Source organism: Anabrus simplex, chromosome 3 (genome assembly GCF_040414725.1).
Source record: "Anabrus simplex isolate iqAnaSimp1 chromosome 3, ASM4041472v1, whole genome shotgun sequence".
Taxonomy (NCBI): Eukaryota; Metazoa; Arthropoda; class Insecta; order Orthoptera; family Tettigoniidae; genus Anabrus; species Anabrus simplex.
In genome coordinates, this window is record NC_090267.1 from 16,838,785 (window position 1) to 16,857,923 (window position 19,139).

Below are 19,139 nucleotides of genomic sequence, written 5' to 3' on the forward strand. Positions count from 1 at the left end.
GTGCCAATGCACTAAGAGACTTTGTCTCATCACTAAAAATTGATGCCTGCTTGGCCATCAGATCCCCTATGGGAATCATCATCATCTATATCATATATTTAGTGGTCGAAGGATCATGCTATTTTCCTTTCAACAAAAATGTAATATATTTATTGGTCCAGCGATCATACTATTTTGCTGTTTGAACTGCCCGCGCTAGTCATATGGACAAGGATGATCAGAATTCACAGATATAACACTCCATTTGTCAGTGTTAGCCCTGGACCTCAAGAAAGAAAAAAGACATCAAGACCAGTGGAATACAACCTAAGGGAGTCCTGTCTACAGCCTGTAAGTGAAAATCCACAATCTGTTTCCAATCATTTGACTGGGTCAGGAATGGAGTGAATGAAGCCCCCATCTAGTGGCAAGGATAGGAAATGAATGGGCTACCAAAGTCTGTCGCACTCCTCTGGGGTGATGATTAATGAATGACAGATGGAATGAAATGTTAATGGAGAGTGTTGCTGGAATGAAAGGTGGCAGGGAAAACTGGAGTACCTGGAGAAAAACCTGTCCTGCCTCCACTTTGTCCAGCACAAATCTTACATGGAGTGACCGGGATTTGAACCACAGTATCCAGTGGTGAGAGGCTGGCATGCTGCCACCTGAGTCATGGAGGCTCTTAGCCCGTAAGTACATATACATACTTCTCTAGATATTTCTCTAGTAATGACGGTATTTCTTAATTTTCCGCAGATCTTTCACTTAATTTGTGTAAAAGGAATTATTATGTTCCGTTTGGGACAAATACCACAGTGAAATTTTGTAGATAGGTATGGGCTACATAACCAAAAGAAAGAATAGAAACCTCTGGATTGTGATGTTAGCCAAATATATTAAAAGTCAGGTGGATATTTCAGGTCAAAAATAAGTAGATTGTGAACAAGATTTATAAGAGAAGAAAGGTTTGGCAAAAGTTGAGCGTAGGTTTAGATTCATTGGATGTATTTTGAGAAACCCAGAACTCATTTGGCTAATTTCAAAGTTAAATATGGTATATTTGGTAGGAATTTGGTATCAGTCAGGAAATGGTCCAGATGTGAATAGATGGGGGATGTAATAGTACTGTGGAAATGGGTGGGTAAGCACAGGATAGTGCATAGTGGAGATGTGTATTAAACTAGTCTACAGACCTTCAGGGTAGTGTAGGATATGATGACATGGAGATCTGTATTAAACTAGTCTACAGACCTAGGGTGTCACTGATAGTGAAGTGGCATTGTCACTGTCTTTTCACCAAGTTGTCCATGGTTGAATCTCAGCCAGTGCATGTGGAATGTCTGGAACAAAAGCTTTGTCCCTGTGATTTTATTTCCATGCAAGACTGAGCTGTGTGGCTGTGATAAAAACATTAACAATAATGGAGAACTACACACCTGCTCTGTTACTTGGTTGGTCTGTAAATCATGGCCCTAATGTTAATAATAATATATTTCCTATAACTTTTTTCAGTTAAAGTCAGTGGAAGTAATTTCGGGCTCATTTTTGTATAAAGACATCTGTTGCTGTGTGAAATGGACCAGAAATTAGAGGTCAAGGTGGAACCTATCTGGCTTGAAGGCATAGCTAGTACGTCATTTGTAAGTATCACTCCTGATTACTTTATAGTGCTCGGAAGTTAATTGGTATTCTATAAGATCTTCATATCTATAAGTTATGAAATATTTCATATGGAATAATGTTTGTTGAATAACAAGGGGCATAAACACTCTAAATTTTAAAAGCTACTTTGTCATTGCATGACACATCTATATGGTAGTCTAGTAGGTATGCTGTATTTTATAGATGTAAATGGTCATAGGATGTATGGTGAAGGCATGCTGGATGTCATTCATTGTTATTGGAAATGGTAGGTAGTTGCTTGTGTTGTTAAAGACGGATATTTTTGTTGTAATTTTTTCAAGTTCTTAGTTGTTATTGTACAATGTCTCATGTTGTATTCTTTCTACATCCACTCAGTTTATTTTCTCCTCGTTTTTGGTATTGATAATTTATTTATGAATTTCTTTACTCCATGACATTAAAGTTTGTACTGGTAGGTGGAAGTTGTACAGCCTTCTCCGAGGTCATAGCTACATTAACTTAACTCTGAAAAATTCTCTTGAATTTTTGTGATTTATTCTCATGAAAAACAACCAAAACAACCAGCAGGTGTGGAAGCCACCGAAAAACAAAGTTAAGAGAGAGCTATTTGTGGGGGATTGTGATTATTTTTACCCTTCTAGTTGATCAACCTATGGCTTGCTCAGGAAGATCATAGCATTTACAATTGTAAGTACCCAGTAGTGTTTTTTTAAAGAATGCCTTAAATATGCCCCTACAGTACAAAAAGTTATACAACCTAGAAGGATATGTAAACACCACCAGGTCCTCAGTACTCAGTTCAATCCAGCATCCTGAGGGTTACTCCTCCAGGTACCATCATACCTTCTATTCATCAGTAAGATGGAGTCCCCATCTTGTTGGAGCATTGAAATTATGAGCATGTTCCTTCGAAACAACTCGACAAATGAAATGGAATTTGACGGGCAGATATTTATGTGGAGGGTTGTGTTAGTTAATTTTTGACAGTTTTGATGTACCTTTTGTCGTAGGCGATTCCTTTTCTCCAGACCCAGTTGTGCTCGATGTGATAGCCACGGCACAGACTATTGCCGTATATCTCTATTTTCACTATAGAAGAATTTCAGAGTACAGGAAGAGGAATGTTGTCGCATTTCTCCTTGCACACTTTCCAAAGACCCACAACAGTGGCAGGACATTTAGAAGATTCGGGAGACCAAAGGCACAAAAATCCATCAGCAAGGCATCCGGGGATTTGATAGGGTTTCCACTAAATTGTATGACACGGATCCCATCTCTGCTTCTTTTCTCTTGCAGTAGGTGACTGATAATCAGTCAGTATGACTGGATGCTTTATCCATGTGGATCCAGATATTTGAAGTATCGTCACTGTACAGCTGAGAGATATATTATTTGAAATAGGGGACCATCACATCCTTCTGGTGATGGTAGGATTGATCTTCACATTTTTCATTACTCTATGGATTCTGACTATAATGTGAGCACAATATCCTGCTGCTACCATGAACCTCCTAGCAAATTTTTCTTTGTTTTCTTTGATGAAGTGTGAGTGCACCTTTTGGCCTTTTGGGTGATAATAAATGGCCTAGGTCTGCTTGGTGTCATACAATTAAACCAAAGCCTCATCCAGGGTAACTACTGACTGCCACTTACCCCTGCTAGGTTGTTATCGTATAATTTTGTTGTATTAGAGAACCGCTCTTTAAGGTGCCTTGCTTCCAAAGCATGTCCTTGTGCCTTATACTGCTTACCAGGTTCAGATCTTCTTAAATTATACAGTAGATATACTTGTATGGCTGGTAAGGTGTTGTTAAGTTGATGGATTTTACTTAAGGACAGCAACCTTTACCTTCTTAATGATGTCCGGAGCCCTGGAGGGTTGAACACTCTTCTGCAGGAGTTTTCTCAAATTATTGTTTCTGGCTGGAAATCTGATGCAGATTAATCACATTACTTACAGAGGGCTTACTAGTTTTGAGGCCTTACATTTTACAATGTTGTAACAATCCTTGATAATGAGAAATTAGTATTGAAAAGGCCAGCAGTGTAACCTTGCCATATATCTGCAATTCAGGAGACTATGAGGCAACATTGGTATTACATGTCTGTGTGTGGCATTTCTCTAAATCACACTCACCAGACAGAACAAAAAATTGACAGATGCTTCAAGGTGTGGCACATGCGCTCGAGGTCATGTCCTGTATTAACTGGGGCAACCCTCCATATTAATTAAGTCCATGGGAGAAAGAAAGTAGAACTGACTGAGTCTACATGTGTTAGGAGTTAATGATATTTGGGTAAGGGAAGGAAACCAGGATGGGGTAGAAGATTATAAAGTATACTTGATGGGTGTTAAAAGGGAAAGGCAGAGTATGGGCTGGGACTGTCCATCAAGAATACTGTTGCATACAAAATAGTTTCTGGTAATTACATACAACTGTCGTTCTCTATTAGGCAATGACAGACTAGAAGAGATCGAGAAAGAACTTACAAAAATCAACTGGAGTATTGTTGGTTTAAGCGAAGTGCGCCGTAAAGGGGAAGACTGTTTCCGTTTGAAATCTGGCAACTTGTTCTATTTTTGTGGTGATCCGGAAGGGAAATTCAATGGAGTTGGCTTTTTAATTAACAAGAACATTGCTGATAGAGTATCAATTTTAGAAGGATCTTCCAGCAGAGTAGCTCGAATGGTCCTTAAGTTGTCGAATAAATACAAATTGCAGATCGTTCAGGTGTATGCTCCCACTTCAAGCCATCCAGACGAAGAAATTGAGTCCTTTTATGAAAGCCTTGATAACACCTGCAAAAAGGGAAGTGATTGCCACTTCCAGATGGTTATTGGAGACTTTAATGCAAAAGTCGGTACCAAGAAACAAGGTGACACTGTGGTGGGTAAATATGGAATTGATGACCGAAATGATAGAGGTGAGAGATTAGTCCAGTTTGCTGAATACACCAATATGTCCATCATGAATACATTCTTTAAGAAACATCCTGAACGAAAATGGACGTGGAGGAGCCCTAACTTCAGTGTAAAAAATGAGATTGACTTTATTCTGTCGAATAGACCGCATATTGTAAAAGACGTATCAGTGTTAAACCGATTCAGCACTGGGAGTGATCACCGTCTTGTGAGAGCAAGAGTTGAACTTAATGTAAGATATGAAAGGAACAAACTCATAAGAAGGAAGAGCAACAGAATCAATCTCAAAAACCTAGAAAACAATTCGGAATCATTCCGGGCAGCTCTTCAAAGTAAGTACCATGTAACTAAGGCTGAAGATCTAGCAGAAATGATTGTTTCGTGTGCTCAAGAAATCGGGGGCATATGTAAGGAAAGTGACCAACCAAAGAAATTCAGTGACAAAACTAAAACCCTGCTAAAGCGAAGGAGAGAAAAGAAAATTCAGACTGATCGTGACATGATAGAATATTCTGAAATATGTAAGGCAGTACGAAGAGAAATGAAAACTGACTTACAGAAATTCAGGGAAGACACTTTAAGAACAAGCTTAGAGAGCAAGACGAGTTTCAAGACAGCCAAACGAAAACTCATAATCGGTAAAAAGCAGCTAATTGCTCTAGATGGAAATGATGGTCGAATTACTGAAAAGGAGGAAGTTTTGAAATTCATCAGAGACTTTTATTGCAATCTGTATAGCAAACCAAAGGAAGCCCTGAATGGACCTAAACTAAATGATATATCTAATGTTCCAGATATTCTCCCTTCGGAAGTCAAGTGTGCTTTAGATAGTATGAAAAAGGGAACTGCGCCGGGTGATGATGAGCTTTGTGTGGACATCCTGAAACTCACAGGGGAGGAGACAATAAATCACTTGGCAAAAATATTCACTTCCTGTGTGCACTCGGCTTCAATTCCAACATCATGGAACAAAGCAAAGATCATACTGATACATAAGAAAGGAAATATTCACAGTATCAAAAATTATCATCCTATCAGCTTGCTCTCTATTTTGTATAAACTTTTTACAAAGATCTTGTTAAATCGAATCAGTTTCATCCTTGACTCAGCCCAACCTATTGAACAAGCAGGTTTCCGTAGTAATTTTAGCACAATAGACCACATACTGACTGTAAGAGAAGTGATAAGCAGAGCAAATGAATATCATTTGCCTCTCTGCATTGCCTTTGTTGATTTTGAAAAGGCATTTGACTCTGTCAGCCATACAGCTGTCATGCAAGCTTTACATGAGCAAGGAGTGGAAGCAGCTTACATCCAAGTGCTCAACAATATCTATGAGACTTCTTCAGCTTTCGTTAATATCGGTAAATCAACCCCAGAATTCCCCATCAACAGAGGTGTCAAACAAGGTGATCCCATCTCCCCGAAACTATTCTCAGCGGTCCTAGAGATGGCTATGTCTAAGCTGAGCTGGGAAGAAAAGGGAATTAGAATTAATGGGAAAAGGCTAAATAACTTGAGATTTGCAGATGATATTGCTTTACTGGCAAACGACTTCGAAGAGCTCCAGACCTTAATTACAGATCTTGCATTAGAATGTCAGTTGATTGGCCTAAGCATAAACCTTTCCAAAACAAAAGTTATGTCCAACGAATGGGTTCAAGCTGGAAATGTGAATATTAAGAACATGCCATTAGAAGAGGTCAGTGATTACATCTACCTTGGCCAGATTATAAATATGACAGGTGATATAAGACCAGAAATCTATAGGCGCATCAAGCTCGGATGGCAAGCATTTGGAAGGAATTCTTCAGTATTAAGATCAAAAATGCCAGCAAATCTGAAGAAAACAGTATTTGACCAATGCATCCTTCCTGTGCTGACTTATGGCTGTGAGACTTGGACTCTGAACGAATTCACAAAAGGGAAACTTCGGACCGCGCAGAGAGCCATGGAAAGGTCAATGCTAGGCTATACAAAGAAAGATAGGAAAAGAGCTGATGACATCCGGTCTGTTACAAAGGTTAAAGACATCTTAGAGAGAGTACGCTCCTTAAAATGGCAGTGGGCTGGCCATGTTGCACGAAGAAATGATGATAGATGGACAAAACTAGTGCTGGAGTGGAGTCCGAGAGAACATCGAAGGCCTAGAGGAAGACCACCGGACAGATGGGACAAAGATATCAAGAAGATCGCTGGTACCACTTGGATGAGATCTGCCCAAGACCGTTCTACTTGGAGAAGACTGTTGAAGGCCTACCTATACCCACGACTTAAAGAGGCCACATCATTTTAATGATTGAAATGGCTGATTGTATTGTATAATTACATAAATGTGCAAATGATGTGGTAGATTTAGCAGTTGCAGGAATTAGGATGAGAATTGTCTCGGTGTACTCAGCATGTGAAGATGCAGGTGAGGATGAAGTTGACAAGTTTTATGATGAATTGAGTAACACCATAGTCAGGATCAGCAGCAAGATATGATAGTTCTAATGCATGATTTGAATGTGAGAGCTGGTAATCAAACTGAAGGATATAATAGGCTGATTGCTAAGTGTGGGGAAGATATGGAAGTTAATAGGAATGGGAAGCACCGTAAGGCAATTTACAGGTACAAATGAGAAGGTATGGGCACCATATCCATAATAGGGTAAATCATAACTGACTTTGAATTTAGGATATCTGTTAGGAATTTGTGGGTTTTCTGGGGATTTTGTGATGATACGGACCACTATCTGATAGTGGAGTGAACTAAATATCTTTACGCTTAGAACTAAGAAAGTGAAGCTGCAGACGAATAAGGCTATAAAATATCCAGGATGAGGAAATTTGACAGACATACATGGATACGATTAGCACTGTTATTATGTATTTGTAAAGGAGGAATGATCAAATCGTTGATCGTGTGTAGGAGCTTCTGGGAACCGACAATGATAGCTTGCGATTTTGATGGATTTATGAGAAGTCTGTTTGCGAGAGCATATTCACTGAGTTTTTTCATGTCATCATTTATGCATTTTACTGCGTTTGGTAATTCGCTTAAGCTGCAATGGTAATAAATGTGGAGATCATCAGCATATAGGTGATAATTACACATTTTTAGAGAAGATGAAATGTAAAAAGCAACGGTCCTAAAATACTACCTTGTGGCGTGCCAACTTTTCTCGTACACCATTCTGAATTTCTTTTGCGAGTTATCACCCGCTGCCTCCGATCTTTCAAATATGACGTAAAAAACTTCAGTACTAAAAGGTCAAACAAGTAAGATTCCATTTTCTTAATTAGTAGCTGTAAGTCTATTGTATCAAATGCACCACTGAAATCCAGTAGCGTTAGTACTGTAAGTTGTCGTTGAAAAAAAGAATGAGTCATACATGGAGGAATAGTAGAAATGAGAACCTATGCAGACAGACAGACAGACAGACACCATACATAAGAGGAGACTGAAGTTTTATCTACACCTCACAAGAATGAACGAAAATCAACTAACAAAGAAAGTCTTTAACTACATCATCAAATTAAGTACAACTACTAAATGGGCAGAAGAAACAAGAAAAGACATGGAGGAATTTGGTATCAGTCCAAAATAAATCTTTAATAGAGATAATTATTTTTCGAGCTAAAATTGATAAATTCTTGGGGTTCCAGGAAAAGCAGAATCGAAGAACATGTGATCAGAGGAGAGGAAGTGGAACCACAGTGAAATGATCAAGTTCTGGGACTAACCAGCAAGTCAATTGTTTACTGCCGGCAAGTTGGCTGCGCAGTTAGGGGTGCGTAGCTGTGAACTCGCATCCGGGAGATGGTGGGTTCAAATCCCACTGTCAGCAGCCCTGAAGATAGTTTTCCGTGGTTTCCCATTTTCACATCAGGCAAATGCTGGGGTTGTACCTTAATTAAGACCACGGCCGCTTCCATTCCATTCCTAGGCCATTCCTGTGCCATCGTCACCATAAGACCTATCTGTGTCGGTCTGGTGTAAGGCAAAAAAATAGCAATTTTTTACTGTGGTCCAGATTAGAGAAGGATATACTGCATCTAGTCTCATTACACTACACCAGTCCACATATTTTATCAATGCTTATGCACTGCAAATGGTACACAAACTGCTCACATTTAATTGATTTAGTGATATATTTTACCACGCTGCCTGCAATATAATCAACATATTCACTATACAAAGAAAGGGCTTCATAATTCTTGATATAATCATGATCAAATCTAGTAAAATAAATTTCTTGTGGAATCGTCTCTATAAGATCAAGGTTCATTAAAACAGTGTCTTTCAAAGATCATATTAGAATTACAAGGTGGGTCGCTCTGACCATTCAGACACTTCCCGTATGTACCTTTGAATTGAGCAGAATTTTATTTCCCGCTCTGTTCCTCACGCATGAGAAGAATATTTCCAAATGATCCTGGCTTAATCTGCATATGAGGAGGTATTTTATTACTGAATCATCTCACCAGACATATGTTTCTGCAAGACCTTGCACACTTAATAAATAAAAGATGATACAATTCTTTGCAGATTTTTCTTAGAGTTACAGAGGTTCAAGAACACTGTTAACCTAATATTTTTAAGTTTACTTATGCATTTCATAATATCAAATCAGATTTTGGCCTTGTTTGAATACCTGTTTGCAGCCTTGGCTTGCTTACCCTAGGGTGGCATGAATTTATTCAATCAAGTCCTAGATTTAGCAACATTACAAACTGAATGGTACTTTCCCAATTAGTAAATAATTCAGGACCCAGATCTCTGCAAAATTTAAGGTCATTAGCCACAGAATTCCTGAAGGTTTATGTCTCACCCATTCTGAACTTTTCTCCTTAATATATTACCAGTGGGCAGGCCTTTCGCTTCCTGTAAATTGACAAGATTTTCCCAGGTTATATTTTCTTGGTCTGGAGTACTACCATCTGTGACAGCCTGATTTTCTGCTAGAAATACCTTGCAAGTTTTATAATGTGGGCAGCATCAAGGAAAGCAAACCACTTTTGCTTAGAATCTGCTGGATGGGGAAAACATCACTGGGTGTTCAGTCCAAAAATTTTCATTCCTAAGGTGATTAGTCTCAATGCTATCACAACTGTTAACGATATTGGATTCTTGTAGCTGCCTTTTCTCAAATACTTTTGACAAAATTTTACTTCACTTCTTTGGACACTGCTCTCACTGGTATTTTCCGGCTCCTATTCAGTGCTGCAACCATAAAGTCCAAGGCCTCCTTGGCCACTTCGTATTCCTTAGTGTTTTAAAATTCTTCAACAACTGCTTTACTTCCCTAAAAATTCCAAAAATATGGAGAAAATCCAAGGTGATCGCATTTCTGAAACCTGGAAAGGAACCTTCGAACCCTAAAAATTTCAGACCAATCTCCTTACTCTGCCACCTATACAAAATAATGGAAAGAATGTTGCTCAATCGCTTAATGGGAGTAGTAGACCAAGTCCTAATCCCTCAGCAATGTGGCTTCCGCCCAGGAAAGAGTTGCACAGCACAGGTTTTACATCTAACCCAGCATATCGAGGACGGGTTTGAAATGAAGAAGATTACTGGTGTGGCTTTTGTGGACCTCTCAGCCGCCTACGATACAGTAAATCACAGGATATTATTACACAAACTTTATAGAATGATTACAGACATCAAGGTAACCAAGATGATAGCTACTCTCCTGGAAAATCGTCGCTTTTTTGTCGAATTCCAAGGACGCCGAAGCAGATGGAGGAATCAAAGGAATGGACTACCTCAAGGCAGTGTACTGGCTCCTATTCTTTTCAACATCTACACTAATGACCAGCCATTACCAGAAAATACTAAAAGCTTTATCTATGCCGATGACCTTGCACTTACTACTCAAACTGATACCTTTGATGAAGCAGAGATCTCTTTAACTGCTGCATTAGAAGAGCTAGGTAACTATTATGAGAAAAACCAACTCAAACCAAATCCAGCTAAGACTCAAATCTGTGCGTTCCATCTGCGGCATGCGCAGGCCTCTCAGAAACTCAAAGTACTATGGAAGGGGAACTTACTGGAACACTGCTTTACGCCAAAGTACCTGGGAGTTATGCTGGATCGCACATTAACATATAAGAAACATTGCCAAAACCTGAAACAAAAGATAGCTGCCAGAAACAACATTCTACGAAAGTTATCAGGAACAAGTTGGGGAACACAACCACAAACAATTAGAACATCAGCTCTAGCTCTATGCTATTCTGCAGGAGAATATGCCTCCCCAGTTTGGTACAGGTCAGCTCATACGAAGCAGGTCGACATAGCTTTAAACGAAAGCTGCAGGATCATCACTGGATGTTTGAAACCTACACCCATTGAGAAGGTCCAACTTTTAGCTGGTATTGCTCCCGGTGAGATTCGTAGGGAGGTAGCAGCTAACAAAGAAAGGCTCCAGGCATCTTCTTCAGAAGGACATCCTCTCTATGGATACCAACCAGCCACACAGAGGCTAAAATCTAGGAAAAGTTTTCTCCGCACATCAGTCAACCTTGAGGGGAAAGCAGAGAATGCTAGAGTCACAATGTGGAAAGAAAGAATCCACCACCTTTCCAACTGGATAGAGCCAAAGGAAAGTCTTCCATGTGGACACCAGGAGAAGTGGACAGTATGGAAAGCCCTTAACAGACTCCGTACAGAAGTCGGCAGAACCAAAGTAAACTTGCGGAAGTGGGGCTTCTCAAGTGATTCATCACTTTGTGATTGCGGAGAGCAGCAGACGATCCAACATCTATGTCAGTGTGTTTTATGTCCTTCAATGTGCACTATGAAAGACTTGATTGCAGCCTCCCCCAACGCTATTGACGTCGCCCAATACTGGGCAAGCATCATCTAGCTCTTGAATATTGTTGCTCTATCTGTGATTGTATAATAGACTTGTATATTTGTGTAGTAGAAATGTAGATGTTGCTTTTTGTTAAATATTTATAAGTTGATACTTCTGACACGAATAAAGAAAGAAAGAAAGTGTTTAAATATCCCTAACCTAAGTCAACATAGCCACAAGCCTGCTTATTATCCCACACCAAGCCTTTCCTAATAGCCATTTCATTAAACATCAATATTTCTTGGATTGGTTCTGAAATAGCCTTAACAATTTTTTTCTTTTCAATATGCCCATCTGTAAAACCTGGACTTTCATCAGTAGATGTTGCCCAGTGACAAAGATTGTGAGAAACTTCCTGAGGTAACAGTAGGGATATTGAGAAGTATTGGATCACTTCTTGGAAATATCTACCCATAACTTTGTAACCGTCCGGCTCCATGGCTAAATGGCTAGCGTGCTGGCCTTTGGTCACAGGGGTCCCAGGTTCGATTCCCGGCAGGGTCGGGAATTTTAACAATAATTGGTTAATTTCCCTGGCAGGGGGTCTGGGTGTATGTCTTGTATTCATCATCATTTCGTCCCCATCACGACGTGCAGGTCGCCTACGGGAGTCAAATGAAAAGACCTGCACATGGTGAGCCGAACCCGTCCTGGGATATCCCGGCACTAAAAGCCATAAGCCATTTCATTTTTTACTTTGTAACCTGAAAAATTAAGCTTCTTGTGAAGACCTTCAATTGATTTCTTGATGATTTATGAATTTCCTGCTGCTCCTCTTTGTTTGCTGCTTGCTGCCCCATGACTTCAGCTGTTTTATTTTCCTTATAGCTTGCATCAAATGCTGCAATAACGCACATTATTAACACCTCTCTTATGACGGGAATCTTTCCTGAGGACTGGAAAAATGCCATCATCAGACCCTTGCCGAAAAATAGTACCCCTATAACCTTTGACGATTACCGGCCTGTTAGTATCCTCCCTGTACTAGGAAAAGTACTGGAAAAACTAGTACACAAATAAATGACAGACTATCTCTTACATCATAACTTACTCGACAGATATCAATCAGGGTTCAGATCGAATTACAGTACCAACACAGCATTGGTAAAAGTAACTAACGACATTCAGCTAGCAATGGATAACGGACAAATGACAATTCTAATTCTTCTCGACCTTACAAAAGCATTTGACTGCGTAGACAAAGACATTTTACTAGCCAAATTAGAAGCGATGAAATTTTCTAATAATGTATTATGCTGGGTACGTTCCTATCTCAGTGGACGTAAACAATGTGTGTCAGTGGGAGACAATATGTCTAGATGGCTAAATACTGAGATGGGGGTAGCACAGGGTGGGGTGTTATCACCGCTTCTGTTTTCCCTATACATGAATGACCTATCAGAACAACTGACAAAGTGTAAATATCACTTATATGCTGACGATATCCAATTGTATATTCATACCAAGCCGAATGACATACAAGAAGCAACCATGAAACTAAACGAAGATCTATTTAACATTAACGAATGGACTAGTAGCCACTGCCTGAAGGTAAACCCATTAAAATTGCAATCCATCATAATAGGATCTAAAAAAGCGCATGCCAAGTTAGAAAGTATCAATATACCGGTTATCAAGATCAATGAAACACCTATAACACTGAAAGACTCCGTTAAGAACCTTGGAATAATTTTTTATAAGTATTTAAGTTGGTCAGAGCACGTAACAAAAATTTGTCAACGTGTATTCGGCTCATTACACTCACTGCACAAACTGAGGGACTTTCTTCCTGTCAAAACCAGGAAGCTGCTTGTTCAAGGACTAATTCTACCAATATTTGATTATGGTGATGTAGTCTATAATAACATAAGTTATTCACTTGGTTCCAAACTTCAATGGGCGCATAATGCCTGCATTCGATTCATTCTAAATGTTCCGCTCCATTCCCACGTCAGCCCATTCCTCCATCAGCTGTCCTGGTTAAGATTATGCGATAGACGCAAGCACCATGCTGTTTCTCTTCTGCACAAAATACTGCGAACAGGTAAACCAGACTACCTGAGAATAGATTTCAGCTACCTCTCTCCCTCAGGCAGAACACCCGCAAGGTCATAAACACGATCCCTGTTGTCCATCCCCATTCACCACAGTAGGATGTACAACAACTCATTTGTACCGAGGACCATACGTTCCTGGAATTCCCTCCCGGCTGAAATTAGAGACATACGCAACTTAAAGGTATTCAAAAGAATGTGCTGGAACTTTTATCTACAATCAGAATAACTTACTCCAAGAAGTACCCTCAAATGTTAGATTAAGTCAAATGAATAAAATGTAAATGTAAGATTAGTAACATTGACAATTTTCGAGGTATAGTTTTATTAATAGTAAATACTATAAATTCATTTTAAAATGTTAAAAACAAATTATGACACTTTACATTTTCAGTTAAATTACATTTCATGTTAATTTTAAATTATTTTAAACTTATTTTTAATTTTAAGTAGTTATAATGTTCTGTTTACACAGGTGTACAATTATATGGTTTGGCATAATAGCTGGCTTCGTAGCCTGCGCCCCGCCATGTACAGAAGGACATTAATAAATAAATAATAAATAAATAAATTTTTAGGGCTGGGGCATAGGCTGTAGTTTTGGTCAATGGCTTGGAAATTTAAAAGAAAAAAATAGCCTAATATAATTTTAAAAGAATGTCACCCAAACCACTGCAATTTTGTATTGCACAATAAGTAGGAGCAGCAAGTGATTAGGGATAAATAATAGTCCCCACTTCAGTTGTTTAGCAGGATGTTACTCATCAGTCGCCTCTGGTGGGTTTTCTTCGTTATGTTTTCTCGGCAGTGGGAACTCAATTTTTTGTTTGCAAATGTGAGGGAGAATGAAATGTGGTTGTAACAGCATTTGGCAGTAATTGCTCCTGGTCACCTGATATGTGCACTTACTTTTATGTGTACAGGGCATAATTGGCTGCATTCAGTGGGATACCATTAAGAGTTATGAATTTCATACTGATTGGTCCGTATTGAACTGACATTACATATGATTTATTCAGGTTAAATTTTCCACCTATTCAATACAGTAACTTTTTGCAATGCCGATGTTTACATTACATTATTATATGGTACTAGTTTCGACCCTGCTCGGGGTTATTATCATCTGTGAACACTCGTTTACACAATTAAGTCAAAGTATCCTAAAACAAAATAAAACATTATGTTAAAATAAGCATTGTTACATTATCTAGCTTAAAAATGAAGCAGATACAAAGGCGATAAAACAAATATGATCTAGTAGGCCACTGTAAGATGGTTGCATTTGAGATCAAGTACTATGGTTCTAGAGTTGTGCCTCTCATGTGGATACTAAAAGTATTAATTTTTGCATAGTAATGAATAAATTGTGATGAAAGTTCATAAAATAAATGCTTCAGAATGTGCTTTACAAATATATTTCTAAGAATTTATGGTCTAGAAGTGAATTTTTCTTGTAGATTCCATTGATAATATGGCCTTAATTTGTCACTATTAAGTCATTCACTATTACAAAGTGTTAGTGTATGTACATCATTAGAGTAAATTTGACACTTTAGGGGGTAAAAACTAATAGTTTAAAAGTGAATCTTTCTCATAGATTCTATTGGTAATATGGCCTTATTTAGGCACAGTTAAGTTATACACTATTACAAAGCCTTTGCATATGTATATCGTTACAGTAAATTTGACATTTTGGGTGCTGAAAGTTTAACCTTAGAGTTCTAATAGTGATATGGCCTTGCTGATATTAGAGTGTAGAAAATAAGTCATGTGCTTGATGCAAGCAAAAACATTGTAGAATAACTTCCAGTGGAATTGTGAGGAACTGAATGCAAGCACTGCACTTGGTGGTTGAATGAGTGAGAAGAGTGAAGTATCAGTTAATTGTGGAACAAATGGACCTAATGAACAATATGAAAAGCCAAAGTTAGCACGAGGATGAGGGAGAGAGTATAGAATAACGAAGTAAAGTGTACTCACCTTGCGCGGCAGTGTGTGGTGCGAGGCTGATAGTGTAAGAACGTGAGTGAAGGAAATGTAGGAGGGAGGGGCGGGGAAGAGCGGGGTAGACAGGATAGATGTGGCAAGGAAGGAAGGGGAGGGAGAAGGAATGATTGCCTTTAGGGCGGGGCTAAAGGGTGCAGGAACGGGGTTAATTGCTTCGGAAAGATACCTTTAATTGAACTTAAAATTGATTTCTGATTTGTTAGATTAGTGTTTCTGAGAATAGTAATGAGTAAATCAAATAACATGTTGGGTTTCTCAGAGATATCATTAAGATTATAATTAGAATTGAAGTATTGATCTAGGTGTATAAATAGTTTTCCATTATGTTAAGTAAAGGGCGTTTATTTGCTATTTTGAGGATATCCATGTCTTGCTCAGTACTGGTGAAGTTATGGTTATAATCATGCAGATGCCAGCCAATTGCTGAGAATTTATTGTATCTTATGGTGTTGGTATGTTGTAAATATCTTGTACAAAAAATTTTTCCGGTCTGCCGCATGTACAAAGCATTACAGGCATTACATTGAATCCTATAGACTCCCGATTTTGAAAATCTGTTAACCCTGTTGATGGAGGTAGTGTTATGTAAAATATCTGCATTTTTATTATTGGTTTTAAAAGCTATTTTTATGCTGTGTTTCTTAAGGATGTTAGTGACATTGTAGATGTAATTATTATATGTGAAAGTGGAAAATATGGGGGATTTGTTTTTTCTTTCTTATGTGTGGTCTTTGGGTGATATTTGTATTTGCTAATTAACCTCTATAAAGTGACTATTATACCCATTGAATTTAGCAATGTCACAGATTGTACTCATTTAGGTATTTTCATCCCTTTTAGACATGGGTATGTTGAAGGCTCGATGAACTAAGCTATTGCATATTGCTCGTTTGTGGGTCTGAGGGTGTGTTGAACCTTGACTAATAGTGGAAGCAGTTTGTGTTGATTTTATAAGATAAGGATTTTGGATGTCTGGTCGTCGTTTGACCTAAGAAGTTTATTTTTGATCTTTTTTGGTTCCTAGTGTAAATTTAATGTGAGAATCAATATTATATGATGATGATGATGATGATGATGCTTGTTGTTTAAAGGGGCCTAACATCGAAGGTCATCGGCCCAGTCAATATTATAAGTCTAAGTCCTACATTTCCTCCTCTCACATTCTTACACACTATCAGCCTCGCACCAGATACTGCCGCTCATGGTGAGTACCCTTTACTTCGTTATTCTATTGTCTCTCTCTCTCTAATCCTCTTGCTAACTTTGGCTTTTTGTATTGTTTATTAGGTCCATTTGTACTGCAGTTAACCGAGACTTCAATCTTCTCACTCATTCAACCACCACGCGCAGTGCTTACATTCAGTTCTTCACAATTCCACTGGAAGTTATTCTACAATGATTTTGCTTACATCAAGCACATGACTTATTTTTTACACTCTAATATCAGCGAGGCCATATAACTATTAGAACTCTAATGTAAAACTTTCAGCACCTAAAATTTAAAATTTACTGCAACGATATACATATGCCAACACTTTGTAATAATTTATAACTTAACTGTGCCAAAATAAGGCCATATTACCAGTAGAATCTACGAGAAGGATTCACTTTTAGACTATTAGAATTTAGCACCTAGAGTGTCAAAGTTACTCTAATGATGTACATATGCCAACACTTTGTAATAATGTATGACTTAATAGTGACAAATTAAGGCCATATTATCAATAGAATCTACGAGAAAGTTACAGTTAGAGACCATTAGTTCTTAGAAATATATTTATAAAGCACGTTCCAAAGCATTTATTTTATGAACTTTCATCTTAATTTATTTATTACTATGCAAAAATTCATACGTTTAGAATCCACATTAGGGGCACAACTCTAGAACCATAGTACTTGATCTCAAATGTAACCATCTTACAGTGGCCTACTAGATCATATTTGTTTTATCATCTTTGTATCTGCATCAAGCTGGATAATGTAACATCACTTGTTGTAACATAATGTTTTATTTAAAATATGTTGTTTTAGACACTTTGACTAAATTGTGTAAATGAGTGTTCACGGCTGTGATGAACCCGAGCAGGGTCGAAACTAGTACCATATTATAACGTAATGTAAACATCTGCATTGCAAAAACTTACTGTATTGAATAGGTGGAAAATTTAACCTGAATAAATCCTATGCGATACCATTAACATATGGACACTGAAGTTTAGGTCTGTTGTGGACCTGTTACTCATGAAGCCATCCTGCTCACAACGCATTGTGTAGCTAATTTCTTGGTCTTACAAAAGAAATCAGAAACACGATCAAATAAATAATTACCACAACTCCCAGTACTTCCTCTGTATAAACCTTAATCATCATTTTATTGTTCCAGTTTCCTGTTGGCAAGTCTCTTTTATTCTGTCTTATTGAGATGTTTTCTGTTGTTAATGACGTCCTCCGGTGTCCTTCCCCGATCTGCAAAGTTCACCCAGTGGGTTCTTGGCCTTCCAACCATCTGTTTTCTAATGATCTGACAATTCCAGATTCTTTCCTAACCACATCATTTTTTAACTTGTCCAGTTTGGTTTTTTGAATTGTCGATCTAAGGAACTTCATCTCAAGATGCCTTCAATCTTGATGAGGTTGTAAAGCTTTCCACACTTCCTAGTGGATGGTTTCCTGGTAGGATGCTTGCTGGCCATCCCTCTCTGTTTATTGCCATCACAACTGCTTTAGGTTCGCTTATCTTGATATTGGACTTCTGGAACTTAACTTTCCCGTCATTGAGTCATCTGTACTTGTTTCTCAGTTTTCTCCCCAGATCATAACATAATCAGGGAAAGTCATCGCATTTAGTTCAGCAGATGTTTTCTTAACGTTATTCATTATGTCATCCTTGAAGGTGGTAAACAATACTTGGGATAGAGCACTGCCTTGCTGGACTCCACTTTTTTGTGGAACTAGGATGTATGTCCATCGCCCTATCACTCACAGCTAGTACAGTTCTCATACAGCATCTGGACTTTCCTCACCAGTGCCTCTGGCACAATCCTTTTTCTCAGGCATTCCCTTATATTCTTTCTCACAATGCTGTCATATGCCATCTCAATATCATGGAAATCCATAAACTGATCTTTGACTTTTTCCTAATATTTGATAGGGGCCGATGATCTTCGATGTTAGGCCCCTTAAAACAAGAAGCATCATCATCATCATCATCATCACCTAATATTTGTCCATTAACATATGGACACTGAAAATTAGGTCTGTTGTGGACCTGTTAGGCCTCCTCATCAAACTGTGGCTTTAAGATGACTCGCAATCTGCTCTCTAACATTTTCTGAAGAATCTTAAGCCCATGAGAAAGGAGTGTTATTCCATAGTAGTTGGAGCATTTTGGGCGATTCCCTTTCTTAAACAGGGGGATAATGACACCCTTGATCTAATCATAGGTGTCTTGTCATCTTTTTGAACTGCATTGAGGACTCTGTGTAGCCACTCTTAATCCTGAACTCCTGTTGCTTTAATCATATCTATACTGATTTCATTGATTCATGGGGATTTCACTTGTGGCATCTTCTTAAGGGCTCCTTTATTTCTGCCCATGTAGTGGGAGGTTCCTCTGTGCAGGTTTCAACAGCTGGTTCTTTTCTTCTCTGATCTGTTTCTATCCTGTTCAGTAGGTGA

General features: G+C 38.5%; 1 protein-coding gene across 1 annotated transcript in view; it reads left to right on the forward strand.

Moving 5' to 3' along the window:
* The first annotated feature begins 1,509 nt into the window (after nucleotides 1-1,509).
* The window catches only part of LOC136866953 (uncharacterized), a 38,504-nt gene continuing 20,874 nt past the window's right edge, over nucleotides 1,510-19,139 (forward strand). Inside the window, exon 1 of the mRNA XM_068226966.1 lies at nucleotides 1,510-1,622. Within this exon, the coding sequence (XP_068083067.1) occupies nucleotides 1,557-1,622 (66 nt within the window). The 5' untranslated portion in view covers nucleotides 1,510-1,556. The remainder of the gene's footprint in view (nucleotides 1,623-19,139) is intronic.